General features: G+C 31.5%; 1 protein-coding gene, 1 long non-coding RNA gene and 1 pseudogene across 4 annotated transcripts; 1 reads left to right on the top strand and 2 right to left on the bottom strand.

Annotated features, from left to right (window-relative positions):
- Nucleotides 1–4,470: 4,470 nt before the first annotated feature.
- LOC114381918 (homeobox-leucine zipper protein HAT3-like) lies at nucleotides 4,471–6,112 on the bottom strand. The gene is made up of 3 exons (XM_028341146.1): nucleotides 5,682–6,112; nucleotides 5,261–5,340; nucleotides 4,471–5,001 (listed from the first exon to the last, which is right to left on the bottom strand). Exons 1-3 carry the CDS (start codon nucleotides 6,030–6,032, stop codon nucleotides 4,791–4,793), a joined length of 642 nt encoding a protein of 213 aa, XP_028196947.1. The 5' UTR covers nucleotides 6,033–6,112; the 3' UTR covers nucleotides 4,471–4,790.
- Nucleotides 6,113–11,411: 5,299 nt separating this feature from the next.
- On the top strand, nucleotides 11,412–13,723 carry LOC114381031. Of its 3 annotated transcripts, XR_003659921.1 has the most exons (4): nucleotides 11,412–11,512; nucleotides 11,590–11,695; nucleotides 13,131–13,283; nucleotides 13,468–13,723. It is a non-coding gene; the product is annotated as an uncharacterized LOC114381031 (long non-coding RNA). The 3 variants fall into 3 exon arrangements; XR_003659922.1 differs by lacking the exons at nucleotides 11,412–11,512; nucleotides 11,590–11,695 and adding an exon at nucleotides 12,679–12,697; XR_003659920.1 differs by lacking the exons at nucleotides 11,412–11,512; nucleotides 11,590–11,695 and having other exon boundaries at nucleotides 12,874–13,283.
- Nucleotides 13,724–13,929: 206 nt separating this feature from the next.
- Nucleotides 13,930–19,515, bottom strand: LOC114381030 (annotated as a pseudogene).
- Nucleotides 19,516–22,463: the final 2,948 nt, after the last annotated feature.

The raw sequence follows: 22,463 nt of genomic DNA, 5'->3' as shown, positions 1-22,463 counted from the left end.
ATCACTTAATCACAATTTTTTTATATACAGATCATGCTACATGTGACTTTTAGGTTATTAACATAATTTAACTAACTAAGCTAATAGACCAATTATGTTATAAAATAATTAATGTCTCCATGTATAATATTAAAATTTTTAATGTATATTTAATGCACATATAAATTTACATAATAAATTTTATGACAATTAATTTTGGTGCATTAAATATATATTAAAAATTTTAGTGTTGTATATAGTGACATTGATTATTTTATAATATAATTGGTCTATTAGTTTAGTTGGTTAAAGTGTTATGTTAATAATCTTAAAGTCATAGGTTTGAATCTTACATGAATAATAAATAATTTATTTGTAATGTTGTTTGTACCTCCTTAATCATTTATGTAATAGTTTGTGGTTTAGGGTTTGCACCTCTATAAGTGTATAGATTTAGGATTCACATCTAAGTATGTATATGATAAAATATTATATCAAGTTTAACAAATTTCTCATCACAAATTAACATAAAGATTTGATTACAAATTTAAAATTAATATAAGAATCTGATTAAAAAAATTAAATATAGGAACCTAATTAAAAATTTTGTAATAATATGAAGATGTAAAAACCTAATTTATTATAGGAACCTAATTTAGCATATATATATTACTGTTATTCAATTCAATTGCTATAAAATGGAGTTAGTGGAGGCGGATAAAAGGGATGACCAAATGATTGGAGACAAGGATCATTGTTTATGATTTGTTTCATTCTTTCTCTCTCACAAGACTATAGTCACCTGATCTCTTAATTTGTGTGGGCCTGCCTTGCCTCTATCGCGTATAAGAAAAGTTTATGTCAAAAAAGTAAAATAAGGGAAAAGTGTACTATGATTTTTAGTTATATAGAATTTGAAGATGAAAACTGTTGGGTCATATAGAATTTTATAAATAAATTGATAAACATGAACAAAAGTCAAAATTTATGTGTAACGAAAATAAGTGTTAATTAAATTGAGAGTTTGCTTAAGTCGCAAGACAAATAACAATCTCAAATCTTGCACAATGGGAAACGGGGACCCGCGTAATTATAGTTATGCTGGAAGAATCCATATGCCACGAGACGACTACAACCCAAAGAAAAGAAAAACAAGATACGCCACGACCCTCCTAATTTCATATATTAGACCAGTATTATCGTATTGTACAAGAATTCTTGTTCAACGTTCTGGTCAAATTATCTTTACCCTAGATTGATGCACATGTTACTCAATTAGAACTTGTTTATAAAGTGAGTACTTTTTTTTCCTAAATCGTTAAGTGCCTATTATTTTTTTTTTCTAAGACTCAAACTTAAAATCTTAAGTTAAGAGATTCGAGTCTAATTTTACTTTGATTGATCTTCACGTGTTGAAAATTCATTTTTCCTATATTCCAATAACATTAAATATTATAATGTTTAACAATTTTTTTACTTTTGTTTCCTTAATCATTGTTTAGAATATATTTTTTTCTATTTGTATATTCATTTAGTATAATATTTAATTATAAGATAATGTTAATCCCAAGCTAACATTTCAATTTTGCCTTATTTCTACCTAATTTTCAAATGCTTTACATTTTTATCATAATGGGAAGAAATAAAAATAGCCATCACATGTAAGTTTCTTTTTAAAGTGGACAAATAAAAAGAAGTGGATGCAATAGTAAAATAATTTGACTTAATTACATTTTTGTCCATTTATTATCGTCAAATTTTGATTTTGATCTTTTCGCACGATTTTGGTTTTTCAACTATTTTAATTGTATAATTTGATCTATCCATTATCTTCTAATATTTAATGAAAATACTTATGTACTAGAGCAGGAGAGAGCCACGACAACATGCATGGTTGTGTTAAAATGGTGGTGCAATAAAGTTAGCTTTATTGTTTCTATTAAATATTCAATATCAAGTTAACAAATAAACAAAAAAAATGCACAATTAGAATGAAAGAGAAACTAAAATCACATGAAAAAAATAACAGCAGAATTGAAGGACCAAAATCAAAATTTGATGATATAATAAAGGACCAAAAGTATAATTATTAATTCTCTGTAACGAGTGTTTTAGAATACTATTTAAGAATTTAATTAATAATTATTAAAAATCAGAAAAAATTACATTAATAGAAATCATGGAGAGATGGGTTGGCAAAACTGTTGAATATATATATATATATATATATATATATATATATATATATATAATAAAGTAGTAACCTAAAGATATTTATATTTTTAAACTGAATTCGTAATGGTGTCCATTATGACACAAACTAAATAATTAATTGAGGGTGGCTTATGACTTTTTTAGGGTCATAGGTGTGACATAATATTTTACGGTTGGCAGTTGAAACTAATTATGCTTTGTCAACTAGCTAGGTAATTATGAAACCTTTTCGTATAAAAACATATTCCCAATTCGTTTTTTAAAAAAGTAGTTTTTAAAATAAAGCAAATGCAAATTTATATCTTAAGAGCAATGATTAATAAATTAAAATTAAAACAAGTATTAAAAAGTATTATTAATGTATTTACTGTGATTTTTAAAACGTTTCCAACGTGATTTTTTAAAAAGATTTTTATCGATTCTTTAAATGAAATTTAACTTTGTAATATTAATATTGATAATAGAAAACATTAAAAAGAACATTGATTAAAAGTAAAACATGCATGTAATTTAAATGGAAAAAATATTAAATGATAATTTCAAAGATAATTCAATTCCTAATTATAAAGCATTACAAATAATTTTTTAATTTAAATTTTATTCCAAAAATACTCATAAAATGATTTAAATAGATAATTATCTTCCTCCTCCAATAAATTCATGTTTATTTTATTGCTGTAAATAAACTTTTGAGATAAAATGAGATTTATAAAAGTATCCAATTCCTTTCTTTAAAATTAACTTTGGAAATCATTAAATTCTTCTTAAAATTCGTGTACCCAAAAAATTTAAACATAACATAAGTGTGACACATATATATTGATTTTAATTTTTTCTACGAGTTTTAATAGCACGTGAACCAATGACATATTAGTGTGGTCGGTATATATAACTTTTTAATATAACTATTATAAAAATTAATAAATTTATCATACTAATAATTCGTGATTTAAATGATAATATTTTTTTTATATTATTAGTGATTAAAATATTTTCTCTATATTTTTAAGAAGTCAATGCATTCACTTGAATAGAAAAGAAACGAATATTTTATTATTAATGGATTTCATAATAAATTAAGATTATAAAAAAGTAATAATTAATGCATTTATAAAAAATGAACTCGTTATTTCTTTTATATTTTTAATTTAATGTTGGGTAGTATGATACGTACGTATGCCCATATCGATCTACAAATTTTTATGAGAAACTCCTTGTTGTACTCAAAGTTACACTTATTTGATGGACAAATACCCTACTCATCATTACATATAATGTTTATGAATATTCATTCAACCTGGATTGGTTGCCAAGCCGAAAATAGTGTGTTTGGGGAAGACACATTTAATTTCTATATGGTCCAAGTTGGGTAGCCCCCTTAAAACACGCTATAAAGTTTCTCTATAACCAATTAATTTGCATCTTGTATTGTGTATAATGCCATCATAAGGGCACCGCAGTCTCTGTTAGTAATGATTTGAAGTATTGGCAGCACTTATATAGTTGGGATTATGAGTTAGCAAATCCCATGCATTTTCTCTCAATGGGCGGTAGCCATATATTGTGACTTGCAACCTACCTGTGGGTCGGTTCAATGACCACCTTAAAGCACATAAAGAGATACACATAGACGCACACACAGAGAATTAATTGGTATTAGTGGGGTCCTTATGATTAAATGTGACATGCATATATGCCTTCTCAATCCATGTGACCCACGGACTACACATAGCTTCATATAGTATTTCAAAGATATAGATTAATATAATTAGGATCCTTGATAATTAATCCTTTTCTATTTGAACCAGGTTTCTAAACGTGTAATGGATTTCTTGATTGAAAATAAATTGGTTAACACGTTAGAGACCATGAAGAGAAGTATATCATAAGTTATCGATATAGAATTCCAAACCTGTCAACAAGAAAATTGTAGTGAAATTTCGGTATGACTTCCTTTGGACCACCCACCAATAATTAATTAAATGTTTCTTAATAGAATGAAATGAACTTATATTCCTCGTAATACTACGATGAACGTTAAGTTGGCTATATACCGATTTGAGGCATACAAATACCCATCTCTCACGTCATGGATCACAAATATAAAACAAAATCCTATCTAGTTCAGATTTAATGTTCCAACATTTAATCCTAATCTCTAATTAGTGGACGGACTTAGAGGATTGTTTTAATTTCTCTTTTGAGTTTCAACCATTCAAAAACTTATTCCTTATCCGTACTAACAGACACATGACACATGTACACATAACTTATTAATTTGAAGGGAAAAATCACAAAAACCTAGCTATAAACAATGGCAAGCTAATTTTGATTAATTAGTATAAATTGAAGAAATAAGAGACATCTAATTACTAACGATACGTATCTAAGCCGCCCCAGTTTTCTATATGTTTGTGATGTGGGGACCGGAGGAATACAATAATATGTACTGTTTTTCCTTCTAATTATAATCAGAAAGTTTTTGAGTTACGTATTGTAACCGGTGCTTGATATTCCAATAATATCTTTCATCTAATCATATTGTATCAATTTCTACCCTCTAACTCTATGTTGTTCTTTCCTTCATTGTATCGAGCTTAATTTACTAGTTTTAATTCTCGATCGCAGGAAGAACACATAGTTGTCAGAGTCGCCGTTTTGGATAGTTGAATGCATAGTGGCGACGGTCCAACCTTAAGTGCACGTAGTTCCTGCAATTCCTTCTTCAATCTTTTGTTCTCATCACTTAGATTTTGACAGTGTTTTTTCAACAACTCGTGGTCCACTTCTGTCTGCTTCAGTTTGGTCCTGAAAAGTTAATTATATATTCATTCGTTAAATTAAATGCATACCTTAGGTCGATCCATATAGTCAACACAATAAATAGTTTATTAAATAAACAAATAAAACCGTAGAAAACTCTGTTTCTTTTTTCTTTCTTTTTTTTCTCCCCCCACCCCCTCTCCCCAGATAATTAATGCAAATTAAGCAACTTGATGAAGAATAAACAAAGGTGTAGCTAGCAATAAGATCAATGAAACGGAAACTATGTGCGATATTAACGTACCTTGCTCTTCTGTTCTGAAACCAAACTTCAACTTGTCTAGTCTTTAAATTCAATTGATCAGCTAGTGCTTGTTTCTGGACCTGCATGTGGAACCAAAACCAACGCATATATAAAATCCTCTTACCTCGTGGTGTAAAACAAAACGACATAACTGATAAATATATATGTTACAAATGATCATGTAGGCAAAAAAATAATTAATAGCGTTACACACACACACACACACATATATATATATTAACGATTTGCAGCGTGCAATTTAAATTAGTTTCCATAAAATTAATATACCAAAAATAGTTATAGCATTAGTATTAGCCCTATGAAATATATATCTACACATACACACAAATACATAAGGTTTTAGAAAAATACACAGATTAAAATGAGAAAAAGGGTTTCTTGTACGTATATGAATGAATACCGGATTAAGAGTGCTATGCTGTTTGAAGCTGTTCTCAAGCATGGATGATTGCTCCTTGGAAAGCCGCAGTTTCTTTCTGCATCTGTTGTTGTTGTTGCTGTTATCAGAATCAGTGCTCTTTTCATTGGGGTACTCGTGGATTCTCTCCAAGCTGATTCTTTCTACCTTCTCATGATGATGATGATGAAGATTCACGTTAATGGCTTCTTCTCCTTTTGGACAAAGCTCAAACGCTAGGTCTAGGCAAGCCACAGCCTTGTTCTCTTTCTGCTTATTCTTCTTTGGAACATGCCCTCCCATTCCAATTCCCAAACATAACCCAGTGATGCATTCTTCATTATTGTCTTCCATTTGAGAGAGAGAGAGAGAGAGAGAGAGAGAGAGAGAGAAGGGATTGAACTGTTGTATGATCGAAGTATAGTCAAATGGGAAAGTTGGGTTTTATGGAAGAGGTGGATTTAATACAGATTTTATTGTTGGGTTTGGTCTTGGTCATGGAAATTCAATCAGTTATTATTGGGCTACTTGCTTTCATTAGAAAAAAATATTATGTGTAGAATAATTAATTATGGTAGTAATGTAGCGACGACTAATATATTAAATGTAATAATTTAAAAAATGGTAACTAGTGTCTCACCTCTTAAGATACTGGGTTAAGGAAGTTAAAATAAAATGATTTTTATTGGAAGATTAAAAATTGTGTTGTTAATAGTTTTATTTTACATTTTTCTATAATTTATACAATAAATATATTTTTATTTGTTAAATAATATATTAAGAACACTCGATAAAAAAAATGAAAAAGGAGTAAAAGCATGCGTTAGGATTGTGACCCCTCTTAGGAAACCAAAACTTTTCTTAATAATATTGTTTGACAATTTTATTTTATTTATGTAAACTCGAAGCCTGTTTGAGTCAGCTGATGGTATCTTTCCCAGCACTTTCCTATGATTTGCGTTGCCTTGGAAGGTGGGTTCCAATATTCAAATTGATATCATGCATTAAAAACTATTATAATAATCGGCCCAAAAGAACAAAACATGAAACCAGAAAAAATAAACCAAAAAATATAAACGAAGAACAAAATGTGTAACTGTTAATCAGCAATATGGCCACTCACAACATTCCCAGATTAGAGCATGCACACGTTCCATGCGTGATTTATTGGGGCTATACATGAGTTTAGGAGGGGCATTTCAGTAAAATGACTGGTATTTATTTGGAGTTAATGGTGTGGCAACTGAAAAGTTGACATAAACTCAAGCTAAAGAAATTACTACACGTTTCTAAAACAAAATTAATGCATGTTTCAGAAAGGATCTTTACTACAGTATTGATCATGGTTTTAGGTATATGGCCTAAAATCGAATTTTTTTCGTGTTTAAAACAGTAAATATTCTTATATTTACCAATATATGGATTGACAGAAACGGTTGAAGATAATTATTTATACTAAATTCATTTAAATCTTGAACTTAAATTTAATCCATTTATATTCATAAAGCTACTTAAGACAAAAAAAAGATTTTTTTTACAAATATTTATAAACATTAGCGCTTCAGGTTGATGTTAAAACAATCAATGTAAATAGTTTTTATCAAAAAAATATATTTATTGCATCAGAAATATAAAAGTTACTTTTTTCAATAAAAATCACTTTTTTTTCCCTTAAACGTCAACGGGATGATGCTAATAAAATTAAGGTTTTTTTTTTTCAATGGTGGTGATATAGTTTTTCTTAAAGAAGGGTGTGACCACTTATATAAAATATGATTCTTATAAATAGAGTTACTAAGTGATAATATAATTTTTCACCGAAACATTGCATAAAAAATAATACTATCCTTTATCTTTTTTATAAGACGATTTTTGTTGAGAAAGTTTGTTTTGATTATTTTCACAATAGTTCATCGGAATTGAGTACTTAATTGTTTTTCTTTACAAAAATACACTTAAGTATAAAAGAATTTAACTCGAATTGGATATGAAAGTTATTGTAAATAACTTGACACTATATATCTTCAATTTCTACTAATAAAAAAATTCACTTAAGTAAATGTACATAAAATTAATTTGGTAAAAAAAAGATTAAGAGAACGGATTTTAATAGAATGGATTTTAATAGTTACACAAATCGTTATAAGTTAGTATTTTAATTTGAGTATTGTACAATATAAATATTTATTATTATAATTAAACTCATAATAATATTTAGTATTTTAATTATAATAATAAATGGGAGTTTGATAAATTAAAAAAAAAAACTTATAACGAAAAAAGTTTGATAAATTAAAAAAAAACTTAATAAATTCATTTACTCGAATAGATGACAAATAATTCAATCAATTAATATACCTCTCCTAAGCAATAATTAGCTTGAATTGTGAGAGCTAGTTAATTATGCGCTGCTGATTTTCTAATTATTATAAGGTGTTGGACCAGACTGATCAAAATTTAGCATAAATTGTACATAGTCAATTACCGGATATTGAAGACATGTGATGAATATAGCAATAGTAGTGTTGCCCCAAGGCAAAGGCAAAGTGCTAGCTGCTGCATGTTAACATTGAAAGGCATGCATTTATATTTATTTGTTTGTTTTCTCTGTGCCTATTCAAACGGCTGCGTTAATCATATTCATGCTGCTTGCTAGCTTGTAACTTGCAACACCATTCATTCCTGCACAAAAGCACAATATATAGGATCACTAGCTAATCAATATTTCAAATACGTCTTGTGTCCAAAGCATTATAAAAACTAGAATATATAAAAATATTGAAAAAGAAAAATGATTTAATTTCCTGTCCATTATCTTATAGTCTAAAAAACCATTTGCGTCAAATAATCTTACCTAAAATATTAATATATATATATATATATATATATATATATATTATAAAAATGTAACATTTCAACATAATTTTCAATGAAAAAGCATTAATTAATTTCTTAATCATTACTCTATGAATAATAATTAATAAAATCGAAAGGAAAACTAGTCATGCAGGTAATTTTGATACGGAACCAATGTCATTCTAGTTTTTCAATAATGCCATCCTCACTTCTGATCGTGACAGATCGCGAAAGAGTTAATACTGATGGTGTGTATAGACAAATTAGACATAGGTTGTCTTTCAATCAAACAAATTTGAGTCTATATATATGAAAATATTAATCTGCTCTATTCAATTTCTATAGTAAATTTATATTCTGAGACCGTGATACTATATTTTTTCATCGATGGGGTTGGTACTCCATGCAAATTGTTTAATTATTTTCTAATAATTGTACATACCCAAATTGAAAGAAAATTATAGAGTGTGTATTATTAATTTAATATACACGAAAGATGGATGGAGCATCCATTTTCTGCTAATCATTCATAATACATTGGCAATAATGCAGATGTTGGAGCTAGCTATTAGAACGTAGCGTAGAGTTATATAGCAATAGCATGCAGCAGCAACTTTTAGCACAGCAAAATTGATTGCAGCTGGCGCGGTACTGCTGCCTAACTGCCTCAGATAAGGTGGTAGCTAGCCAAAATAGTGCCGAGCTAGGACTCAATTAAATTCCATCCCATGCATTTCAAATTTCATAACTTGGGATTAGCTTATGTCGCGAATGAGAAATTCTTATGCATGTTATTTGACACTGCTATGATTTCCTTTCCTTTCTACTAAGAGGTAATCGAGTGTTATTAATTAAAATATGTAAAGACATACTACTGTTACATAAAGATTGATTAGAATTATAAATAAATATGGTGGTGGCCTAAACTACCTGACTATTTCTTATTGTGAACATTGTTTCTTATGGTCTGTTTGTTAAAATTACTGTACCACACAAATGAGAGGAATTTTTTTAAGAAATTTATTAGATTCCATTCCTCTACAACACTACTTTAATTTAAATATTTATTCTTCATGTCGCTCAACCAAAATGACCCTTACCTTTGTGTCACCCGTAATTTTTCAAGAATAAAACATTACTAAAAAAATGTCATTTATTAATGGATGAAAGAATATTAGGCATTATAATTCTGAAATAACAAAATATTCCTTTTGCATCGGAAATGGTATTGGATTAGTGGAACAACTGGGACCAAGGACTACAATGTAAAGAGGATATCAACTAATTTGATATCACCAACTATTTTGAATAAATCAAAAGTTAAAAACATAATTTACATTAAAAAAATTATACATGACTGCTTCCTTAGATTATTGATGACCTATTAAGTCATTGAATTGCCGGCATGACAATTAAATCATAAGTTAACATAGAGAACACTAAAACTTTTTTAATAAAGAAAAAATATAAGAACCAAACACTAAAAATATCTGTTTAGGAACTAAAAAAAACTCTAAAACCAAAATTTAAGAATGAAAGAGTGCTAATTAAAGACGAGTAATAAATATTCCCTCCAGTTTCGTTTAAAAGTAAAGAAAAGACATATTTTATACTTAAGAAAATTAGTTAATTTTATTAAATTGTGTCATTTTTAATTAAAAAAGTCTTTTTCCTACACTATTCTTTATTAGAATATAATATCAAATATAAAAAAAATTGTCTTATTAGATAAAAAATATGTTGAAAATAATTTTATTGAATAAGACATAAATAAATAAGATTTATTTTGATAAAAAAAATATTGCTTATATTTAAAATCGGAGAATGTATAAAAATTTTCATTCGATGTCTCTGATATAGAAAGTAAAACTAGGTGCATGCGAAATATGAGGAAAACTTCTCACTAAATGTTTTGTATATGATTGGTTAGTGTCAAATATAGTAAAGAATATGCGATGAAGGATATTGTAGAGTTTAAGTCAAAAGATGAGGTGCATGTATATTGGAAATTATATTTATCATTAAAGTTTAGGTGACTTAAATACAAAGTAAAATATTATATTTTACTATATGAATCTTAATTGAATGAATGCATTGAAAGTTATTTTTGTTTCAACTTTCAAGATAACTTATTTATTATAGTTGGTGACAATCTTCCCTATAAATAAAAAAAAATTTAGTGGAGACATGACACATGAAGAGAGTGTGTGAGAAGAGAGATTGTGAATCAAAATCACTTTGTTGAAAAAAAAAATGTATGTGTGAAAGTGTTATCATTTCTTGTAACCATTGAGTGAGATGATCGTGCTTGTAGAGTAATAAATTATTTAAATTTGTTGGAAAATGTAATGAGGAATTAGGAAAATAGTTACATGTTATAAATAATAGTAATTAAAGAATAAATAAAAAAAATATATATTTACAATCACAGTTGATGTTTTAAAGTTACAGGGGAAATGTGTTGATTATATTTTTTTATAAAAACTTTTTACTTTTGGTTTTGGACCAATGCCACGGTCCAGTAAGTGATCACTAGATTGGGGCACAAAGTAATAGCCAGCTTCTTCGATGATTTAAACCCCTTAACTCCTTGCTAACAGTCCAACGAGCAAGAATGATTGAAGACGTTATAATTGTATTTATAACAACATTTTTGCCAAATAATACGATGTTTGAACTATATATATCTTGGATTCTGCTTGAAAGCCAAACATAATTCAATTTGAGTCTCATTTCATTATAATAATATGCCGTTTTATTTAGTATGAGAGAGATTCGAATTGGCTCCTTCCATTTTTCTTCATCCACCAAATAGCGGTAAAGTTTTCATCATACCGAGAAGAGAAGGTCTAGCTAACAGAGAGGCGATGAAAAGTTCAATGGCAGTTAGTGTTAGTTTATAATACTCAACAATTATTGTTAACAGCCAAAGCTAACGGATGATGTTTCACTAGTTGATGATTATCACACCACGTTAGGTAACCGACTCTTCATTTGGTCCATGTGGTGTAGACCCTAACTGTACAACTCATGTCTCCATGTTTCAACCTTTCAGTTATAACGTTGCCGTGGAAAGATCTACGTTCCTTAGGTTGTGGGTTACATCCCTCTGGGAAAAAAAGAACAAAGGTCATAGAATGTCATAAATTAGATCAAAACAGGTAGTTTCTTTTTCCTCATTGCGTGTCCATGCACTTATTCAGTTTTGATTTTCGGACTTAATTTTATACATCAAATTAAGGGAAGTGTTCCCGTATGTCCTTCGTTCATGTTGTTAACAAACAACAATGGAGTTGTCGCTCCCAACCCCTGTCCCTTTCAGTGTTCAAATGAAACCTAGACATAACATTTCATGAAAAAACACGACTACTATTCAATCTAGCTCCTCAAATTTGGATGCATGCCTTTCCTGCAATATTTTTCGTAACACTGATTTGAAGTGATTTCCAATAAAGTTTAGGTTCTGTTCACGCTAGGGGAGATGTGATTAAGTATGACGCTTATTTCTGAAGAGCATTGATCAATACATAGAGTAATGGGTAATACATTCATGGGTAGTCATATTAATACAACCCAAATTTGGGGTGTATGGGTGGAAAGAACAGAGAGAAGGAGATAGGAAAAGGAAAAGAGAGAGAGAGAGAGTGACAGATTTGATAAATGATATAATGAGAAGAGAAGAGAGATAAAAGAGAAAATGAAGAAAACATGATATTGTGAGCAAATTGGATCCTTTCCTGTTTCGCTGCCTCTATAAAACGTAAAACAGAAGTATAAAAATAGAAAAAATTAAGAAAAAAATGGGTAAATAATGGAGAAAGATGAATTAGAGAGGGATAAAAACGATGGGAGGTTAGAGAGGGGGCTACCGGAGAGGATCAACATCCCACTTAGTTAGTGGGTACGTCAAAAAGAGTATCTGAGAGAGTGTCATAGCATTTCTCCTTAGTTGAGATGGTCCACAGCCCCCAAGTGCCAACTCCGAAAAACAAAGATAGTCATGTGGCAACTAAGAATCTAAGATGTGGCTCAACTAGGATGGTCCAAGTACAACAAAGAGACGAAACAATAGGAGATTTAGAGTTTATAGGGTACACCTTGACTAAATTACAGCAACCAACAAGTGTCTTGAGATGCCTACAAAATCTGCAGGATATTGAAGGGTAAGATATCATAGAAAGATAGCAGCCAAAGGATGACATATCACAACCAGTCTTTATTGTTGAGGACAAAACATGAGTTGATGATGTTGCAGTGTGGTTTCATTTGGCATGAGACATACACGTGATCTAAACATCTTTTCTTTCTTCACTAAGGAAGAGAATATGCATTAGTCAAAAAAAAAAAAAACAAAAAAAGAGAAAGAGAATAGGCCTCTTTCCCTAAGCATCAGAGAGAGGGAGAGAGAGACTGAGGCTAGTCCAACATAAGCACTTGGTTTAAACATGTTTCCTCATCTCCTTGATCAATAATTGCATACACTTTCTCTTTCTCTCTCCCCCCCATCATTTCCTTCTGACATACACTTCCATGCTCTTCTATATAATGTTTTGAGTAATCAACAACTTGCCCTCAAACCTTATTTTCATTTTTCAGATTGATTACATGATGAGTTCTTCAATCTTCCTTCTATGCTGTCTTCTCATATTCTCTTTATATTCCCTCTCCCAACACACGGGCTACTCTCTAGATGCTACTCCAACACGGAAGTTGAGCATGCCAGCCCCTGTCCACGATCACAAAACCCAGGTACGTTAATCCCTCAATCGAATCTAGAGGACAGAAAATAGGATGCCACACACTCCTAGAAGGCATAAACCAAATTTTCATCTACAAGCCTTTTCCCTTTTCCCCTGTACTACTACTACTACTCGTAAATATGCCCCATGCATTTGTTTTCTCATTGTTTCCTCTGATTCCTGGCTCATGGCAGCATAAAATGCAGGGAGCAGACAAGGCAATGGAAAGTACCCCAGCAAACGAAGATTCCATGACACCAGATTATACCAGCAACAGTTACAGTCCCCATGATCTTGTCTTTCATATAGATTACCATGGAGTAACAACTCATCCAACTCCTAAACATCCCAAACCATAGGCTGCAACTTAAGTTTTGCATCGCAAGATATTTATCCAGATATGTATTCTTGTTTTTATCAATATATAAATGAAATGCGTTGTGGGAGAAACAAAAGGTTTTGTTTATATAATTGAGCTGATTACATGATGCACTATCATTGCTTATGTAGTTTGCTCAATACATTGCATATACTACTAACTGGTAAGCCATAGCTTACAGAAACATACTAAACCTGAGGAGATAGCTGCTAAGACCTTATTGTGTATTGATGTCAACAGTTCCGCTAGGTGAAAATGATCTCATATATTCCAAGCTGAAGCAATAAAAAAATAAAATAAACAGTAGTATTATAATTTATCATGAAGTAAAAACATTCTATTAATATATTGCTTTCTAGTATTTCTACACTTCTGAAGCAGCATCCTGTTACTAGTTACAACTTCAAATACCACCTCACTACAAAACCTTGACTTCACATTCAAAAAAGCTGCTTCAAATTTATCCTTGTGTTGGGCACATAAAGAAAGTAGATCTTCAATCATGAAAGATTTATTGGTGTTGTATTCGCTGCTGGTTTCTTTTTCCATGCAAAGAACCCAAAGCCATCGGATTTGCTGGAATGGATCTTCATTTTTCTGAATTGCAACCTCTATGCTACTCAGCACTTCCATGAATCTAGATTCAGTACGAATTTTGTCAATTAAGTAGAAAAAAGTGTTTCTCTGGCCCTGAAAAAGACCATTATAAACAACTGGTGGCAAGGAAACTACAGCAGTCAAGCATGCTTTCCTAAAGCTAGGATCAAAATTGCTAATGATCCCAATGGCAACATGTAACAGACTCAGACACAAGATGAAGTTTTTGAGACAATATTTGAGCCATCATAACACAGTCTTTTCTGGTTTTCACTCCAGCAGTGAAGGGCAAAATGAGACACTCCTCCCCACCTGTGTTTAATGACACACACACATAATGAGTGAAACTCAGATACTTAAACCATCAGAGATAACAAGCTTTTAATCATGGCTAAAATATTTTGAACTCCTAAGTAAAAAGTACAGTCTTGCATTTATTAGTAATGCAGTTGCACCATTAACGGAGTGGATGATGCCATGGACGAAGAACTTCAAATTTTTTGAAATAACTGCATAGTGCTGGTGCAGTTCTCATTCAATGCTTCATATTTATCAAACTGAGTTTCTTGTTACTTTTTTTAATCATACAATTGAATGTTATGATAAGGGTTTTGATCACTCTGCAGAGAACTGCAGAGGATTGTCATCCACAGCGCTATAGTGCTTGTAATCTTTTCAATCACCTCACTCATTTGGAAGTAAAAATATCAATACGGGGCCCAAATATAACTTACAATCTATCAATCACACAATCAAAGGAAAAGGACATTTGAAATCAAAAAAATAAATCATGAATTAATAGGAGGACCGAATGATTAAGCAATCTTCCAAAAGAAAAGAAATCACATAACATATCTCTATAGTAAATCCTAGCTTCAATCTCCATGTGGGATTGAGGACAGACCAACAAGATGAAAGGTTGATAATTTTATACTCATCTTTATCAATAGGGTAATAATTGACATAGGCATCATTATTACTTAAAATACTAGAAAAAATGGTCCATGAACCAGCTTTCCAAAGACATGTGTATAAAAGCCTGCTCCTATGTCCTGCAGACTTGTCTAATTTTAATAATTGATTTTAGTGTGGGTCATTCCACATGCATTGCTTCAGACTTCTGCTTTAAAAACCACATCTACCAAATAATTTTTAATTGGTCAATATAGAGCAATATACAAATTCAACTTGAAGGAACGAAAATGATAATAAAGAAAATGAAAAAAAAAATGTATTCATAATTCTTCTCCGAACCATTAACATAGACATCAATGAAAAACATGAGAATTATTAATTGCTAAGGAACAAGAGGTGCTAGATGATGTTGTGGCAAGTAATATTTTGTGATGTTACAACAGACCAAACTCTGCCAGTCGTAGTGGTTCAATCAATATTCAATATGTTGTCCTGTACTCCCATGGCTATTTGATAACCAACCAAACAAACTTACGGTCAGGAGCAAAACAGCAATACTCATTTAGGAATACAAATAGTATATATATATATATATATATATATAACCTATTATTGCAGATTTAATTAAAACTAGAAAAAATAATTCATTTATGATTTATAGGGGAGCAGCTGGCCCCTCCCCATGAATGTAGGCCCATGCTCATTGCCATTGTTCACGGACTGAAGGGCCTACTAGTGCCACATAGTCAAAAGATGGACCAGATTTGACTGGATGGGAATGAGAGCATCAAGATGAAACCACTAGCATAACGGTTTATTGATTCAGAATTTTGAAAACAAGCATGTTTGCCAACGATAGTGGACCAGGACTGTTAACAGTGTAGTATAATGTAGATAATACTTTTCTTTTTCAGAACATAACTTCTAATTTCCAATTGAGAAAGAGCAAAAAGAAATCGACAGTGATATCATCAATTATTTGTGAAATCATATGTAGTATCATATAATTTGATCACACTATGAATTAAGAATATTAACTAACTGCATTCATATATGCACACAGAACAGACACATTCTATTTGACAGTATACAGATGAGCCATTTGCTCACTAGCATCAAACCTGCTATTACTCTAAAATGGCAATAAATAGGATTTTGAAACATCATAATACATTGAACATTCAAACTAAGCTCAAATGTAGCAACAACACTCTAATAGTAAAAAAAAACATTGAAGTGGCCTTTAAAAAAGAGAAAAGACAAAATCACACCATGTAGGGGAAACTCCAAGATATAGCAAGAACTTTGGAAGGATTACCTCCATGTTTTCCACATCCTATTTTTGGTGTGATTCTTTTTTATGATTTTCTATTTTTTACGAGGTATTTTGAAAACAAATTCAAGAAATCCATGAGATTCATAATCCTCAGCAACAGCATCCTAATTCTTACTGTCAGCCACTGACCACATGTTTGTTTGCCATTCACAGCCAATGGAAGATACACATTGGTTACTACTTAGTCCAACCAGCAATTCCGGGCATAGGCCCCCTTCCTCTGGGGAATGTACACAATTGCTTGAATACCTAGATGGAGGCCACCTAATTTATTAACAAAAGGGCCCACAAATATCTTCAGCAGCAGATGTTTTTGCCAATTCATTATCTTGGGTTTTATCCATTATTCCTTATTATGAAGGAATTCTTACATCATGGAAATTTTAGACTCTGCTTAAATTGTTGAGTTATTTTCCTTTTCTTTTAAATTTACACAGTCCTTGCATTTGAATGACTAGGCAAGTCTATCACACAATAAAATGGAAGGGTGAAGTATACCCAATCAAAGTTCTATAAAGCTTGATTTTGCATACTTGCACCCAACATCCTGAGAGAGGCTGAGATTTAACCAATACATAAATATAACTGTTTGCATACCTATAGGCTATAGCTCACTTGTTATTGTAAATATAAGCTTTAAAGTTATGTTCTAGTTATAAATAATGCACATGACATCATGCAATTATGGCACAGTTGCAGAAAGTCTTTGATTTATAAAACATGTAAAATGAAATCTCTTCACTTTTTCTTTTTTAACTCAATTGTGTTTCTTCCTACTATGAATGCATTCCTGTAATAGAATAAGAGAGAAAGGGGCAGGTTCAGATTAGACCTTATCCCTTCACATTTGATCATCATTTAGTCAAATATTGCCAATTTCACTATATGCAGAAATTGGCTTTGTTGTTGTTTGTTTGTTTGTTCACTATATGCAGAAAAGAAGAATTAATAGAATTTACAACCACAATCTCAAATTATAGAACCAAAAAAAAAAAGAAGAAAAATAAAATAAAGGGCCATAATAAAATTGTAACTGTAAAAGAACAAAGGGAACCTTTATAGCCAAAGCATATTGTACTTGAACCAATAAAATAATATTTGAAGTTAACCTTACTTACTCGAAAGGAGGTTCAACCTCAATACTAAGGGTAAGGTGGAATGAGAACCCAGGAGAACCATCACTAACAGCAGAGCTTGTATAAGCTTCATGAGGAAAACCTCTGGGAATATATAATAGATCACCTTCCCTGAGAAAGAACTCTCTTCTACCAGCTTTTGTACAGTTAATATCAGAACCAAGTAAATTATCATATAAGTGAGGTAACAGCTGACTGGGTGGAGAAAATATAGTCCACTGTTTTGAACCGAAAATCTGGCATACAAATACACAGTGATCATCAAAGTGACAAACCAAACCCTGAGAATTAGGGGGTGTTAAGTACAAATTGGCACCCACTGAAGGTTGGCCAAACATAAGTGCTAATGTATCTGCAATAGCTGCAATGCTTTGATAGCAAAACTCCAGACCACGCAGGGCAACAGTATAACCCTCTTTATATGCTTGGCCACACTTTAAGACGTCATCAAAAGTAAAATACAGAGGTTCCTTACTGCAGCCTGAATGAAAGTCCCGAAAGTAATGCATCTCTTTTCTCGATTGGCGCTCTGTTTTTACAGCACGTATATCCTGCTGGTAGATTATAGGACAACCCAGTCTATCTTTCACCTCATTCAGAAAATTGAGTATGTTTTGTTCATCCGAAGCAATAGGGAAACAAGCCACTAGGTGTTGAAGAATTGAGGAGAGAAGGGAAGGAACCCTCCCATTCCAGTTCAAAGACTGAACAAATGCACCAAATATATCATGCATATCTGGATCCCTCGTGGCCCTCGATAACAGAAAAGGAGAAACCTCCCAGTAATTTGATATGAAATCTTCAGAAGTAGTATCACTTGCACCAAAAAGACCTCTTTGAACAACTTCAAATGACAAAGAGCCAGTAGGTTGAGAAGCCTAAATGGAAAGCCTAAAGATGCTTTCTGCAAGATTACTAACAGCAATGTTGCTTTTATAGAGACGCCCTTCTTCATTACATTTCCTAGCACCTTTGATCACCTCTTGATCACTCACTCTAACCCTTATCTGTTTCAAAATTCTTAGAAATGCTTCAGAAAGACTTTGTGGGATACTCTCAACTTCACAAGCATTGATAAGAACAACAGTTGCAGAGAGAAAAGCCAATGACAGTTCATCTTCCTTAATCCCAATCTTAAGAGAGTGAAGACTTTCATCACACTCAGACCATAAACGCGCACATTCCAAACCGTTGAAAATATGAAGAAACACAAACCTAAGGAATGCCAATTCAATTGTTTAGTCATCCATCATGTACTCAATTTAATAAATTTTCAAAACCTAAAACGACGCAGTGTAAATGCTTACTTACATTAGTTTGTTCAATGCAGAAAACTTGAGCACTTGACGTTGGGCGAAGGTGGTGGTGGAAAAGTCCAAAACGACATTGCAGGCAGATAGAAGAACCTTTCTAATGCGACTCTGCAACAGAGAGATTAGTCCCTCGACGGTTTCAGAATCGAAAGCGAATTCCTCGTTGGCGTCGAAGGAAACGAGCGAGGCGGCGCCGATGATGTCTGAGGCGCGGCACGCGAGTTCTGGGCGCGTGGAGCGGAGTAGGGTTGGGAGCAACGCCAGAAGGGGCGTCATCGAGGTTTGAGAGAGAAGAAGGAAACGGCGAAGTTTGAATAGGCATTTGTTGATGAAGATAACAGAGTGGGGTGTGTTGGAGAGAGATGCGAGTAACAGAGCGAATGTGGCATTGGCGTCTGAGGAACGAGGACGGTGAAGCTCACGCGCCGAGGGTTTCTGCTTCCTTTTTCTCTTAACTGTGTCTTTCTTCTTCTTCTCCATTCTTCTCGCCCACGGACACAGACTTTCCCTCCTTTTCAGTTTTTACTTCTACAGCCATTACCATGTTTTTTATTTATTTTTTTTCTTTTTTTCAGAAATATTCTCCAGAAATTAAGTTTTGAAATTTAATAATATTTTTTATTTATTTAAACCACATCTATCCTTTACACGAAAACCTGTTCGGGCTAGGGACCTGTTTGAGGCATGTAGAATAACTTTGGACGATAAATTTCATTTTAAATATTTAACATAATTACATAGTCTCCAAATCGTGACATATGGTAAATTTACTTGCATTTTGGTAATATATGAATGTTTTAAAATAATTTTTAAAACATATTAAATACATTTTAAAAATAATTTTCAGAAATGTTAAGATTTACATATTTTAGAAATTAATTTCCAAAAATATTAAATTTTTCAAAATTTATTTTTAATAATAATAGGTAAATGTTGTTGAAATTAAATTCTAAAATATATTAGTTACATTATGAAAATTAATTTTCAAAAGTAAAATATTAAAATTATAAAACTTCTAAAAGTTAATTCCACACTCATACAACATGAATCCAATAACTGAGTTATATGCCAAAAAAATCAGATTACACACATTGATCTCATTGCAGAGACACAGAACATCATTGGTTTACTCTTCCATGAGAATGAGGCACCTTATTCCCTCCCCTTTCAGCATTAATTCAAATGCTTTGCCAATCTCTGAACAGAGTGAGTGATAAATTTGTCTAGTTCAAGTTCCTGCATTTTTAACACGTAGTGTAACTTGATGTACTAAAATTGAAGCAAGATATTAGAACTAGTGTGTTTGGTTTAGTGGTAAAATCACCATAAGATATTTGCTGTTTCAAAAAGTAATGATGAGTTCAACTCACCTTATTACCACACATGCACTAAGTATTTAACCAATCATGCTTCTATAAGGCACAATTCCAATGCAATCGTAGATTTTTAACCAATATGAATATGTTGTTACCGTTGTTGTTCTGGCAGATGCAGCAGCCATGGATGTTAATAGTACAATATGATTATGCATAGTTATGAGTAAGGCTCCAACGGTTGCATCAGAAGTTATACCAACTGGTGCTGCATTACTCGTAACTAGGCAAAATGATGTTGTAGTCGAGATTGTTGCTTCAACTTCAAATCCTTCAAAACTATATATATGCATGTGCTGGTCGAATTAGAAGATTCTTGAGTTCTCTTCTGGGGCAAATTGCAGAGCTAAAATCTTCACGTTTGAGTTAAGTATCTAGTTACAAACTACTTTAACCACGAATAATAGTATATAAAACGAAAAGGAATTTTAACCAAAAATAATAAAATAAAATAAAAACGTTAAAGATCTCACTTTGCTCAGTGTGCCCGATAAAAGCACAAAGCAGATTCTACAAGCTCAGTGTTGGATTTGGTGTAATAAGTTAGAGAAGATTGCTGACTACTAAACATGTTCAAACTCAAATTTTCCAAGCTGTTGTTTAATGTATCGGTTAAAAAATTATATTATACTAAAGTCATGATAGGTATGAAATTTAAAATAAATCATATCAAGACACTGTTCGAAGTGCACGTTCACCTCCACGTTCTTTTAATTAATTAATTTTATTATTTTTAAAAAAAAATTAGTTATTTTGAATCTGGTCCATTTTCCATCCACATTCATCCCATATCTTTGCAAAATATATTTGCAACCACCTTCATTAACAAATCACGTACCCATCATCTCACTTACTGATAACTTCTTATCTCACGTCTGATAACTTCCTATCTCACGTTCTGATAACAAGTTGAGAGAGCTCTGTGATGGACAGACTCTATAAATAGGATGGGGTGCTCTCAGTTTTGTATCACCAAACCCACTTCTCTATTCAGAAAAAAATACACCATCTATTCAGAGTGAGTAAGGGTCTGGAAGAACAAAACTGTCTTTCAGGTTCGTGTGTGAGCCACTTCCCGTTCGATTTGCAATGGCTGGAGGTACGCTTGTAATTCCTTTTAATTTCCGCTGTTTGATCTAAATATGCTATTTAAATTTATTTGCATGTTTAGATCAGTGTATGTATATTTTTACATTTGGTATCAGAGCCTTTTTGTACCTCTGTCTTGCTTATTGGGTCGTTCCTATGTGGAGTTTATTTTCTGAGTATATGGGTGTTATGTTTTAAGCCTCCTTAATTCAAAATAACATCAAAATTAGGAATGATGTGAGTTTTCTAATTTTTCTATGATTTAAAACGTATTTTTGGGTGTCTAAAATGCATATAATGTGTGGGTTTTTCGAAATTGAGGTAATAATATTTTTTTTTTTTACCACTGCTGGAGGTTGAAGACGAAGTCTTGTGGGTTTTGTTTACTGTGTTGGAATTGTTAATATACATTTTAAATTAACAATATTAAACAAAGCACGACTTGGTCTAGTGGTAGATGTGATGTGTATTATCTCATTGTTCTGGGTTCGAATCTCGTTGCTGCCTTTTGTTGTTTGTTTTCGTTTTAATTAATTAAAAGGAAGTATGAAAGGACTCCCTTTGCCGCTAAGCTACTGCAATTTAATTGTTTATTAATTGCAGTTCACGTGTATTTATAACTTCTGAAGGATAAATCATTTATGCACAAAGTGCAATGTTATTTTGAATTGGTATACATGTAATTTTTTATGATTCAATATTGAGCACAGTTGCATTATTAAGTATGTTTATGCAAGGATTATTTTTAATGTTAAGTGATTAATATAATTTTATTAAATTAGAGAATAGCCACAACATCTTTAATTGAGTAAAATTATATACTAAATTTATAATCACATTAGAAATATTAATTGTGATTAATCATATGTAATGTGATGAAATCTACCCACAGGAATTTTGTTATATTTGTATGATTAATTATGATAAAATATTAAATTATATTTCTTAATTTACCCACATGAATTAAGGAAAAGAACATGATTTAATAGTTTTATCATAAAGTTGCATGATGAATCTAATTGAGTAGGACTTTAGCCCACAGACAAGTTTTG

This window comes from Glycine soja, chromosome 13 (genome assembly GCF_004193775.1).
Source record: "Glycine soja cultivar W05 chromosome 13, ASM419377v2, whole genome shotgun sequence".
Classification (NCBI taxonomy): domain Eukaryota; kingdom Viridiplantae; phylum Streptophyta; class Magnoliopsida; order Fabales; family Fabaceae; genus Glycine; species Glycine soja.
This window is presented reverse-complemented; position numbering and strand designations above follow the sequence as displayed.

Excerpts from the sequence above, each read along its gene's own strand:
- LOC114381918 (XM_028341146.1), bottom strand. The coding sequence starts at position 6,032 with ATGGAAGACAATAATGAAGAATGCATCACTGGGTTATGTTTGGGAATT. Across the intron at positions 5,341-5,681 it reads AGCATAGCACTCTTAATCCG|GTCCAGAAACAAGCACTAGC; the intron begins GTATTCATTCAT and ends TTCCACATGCAG. Across the intron at positions 5,002-5,260 it reads TTTCAGAACAGAAGAGCAAG|GACCAAACTGAAGCAGACAG; the intron begins GTACGTTAATAT and ends TTAACTTTTCAG.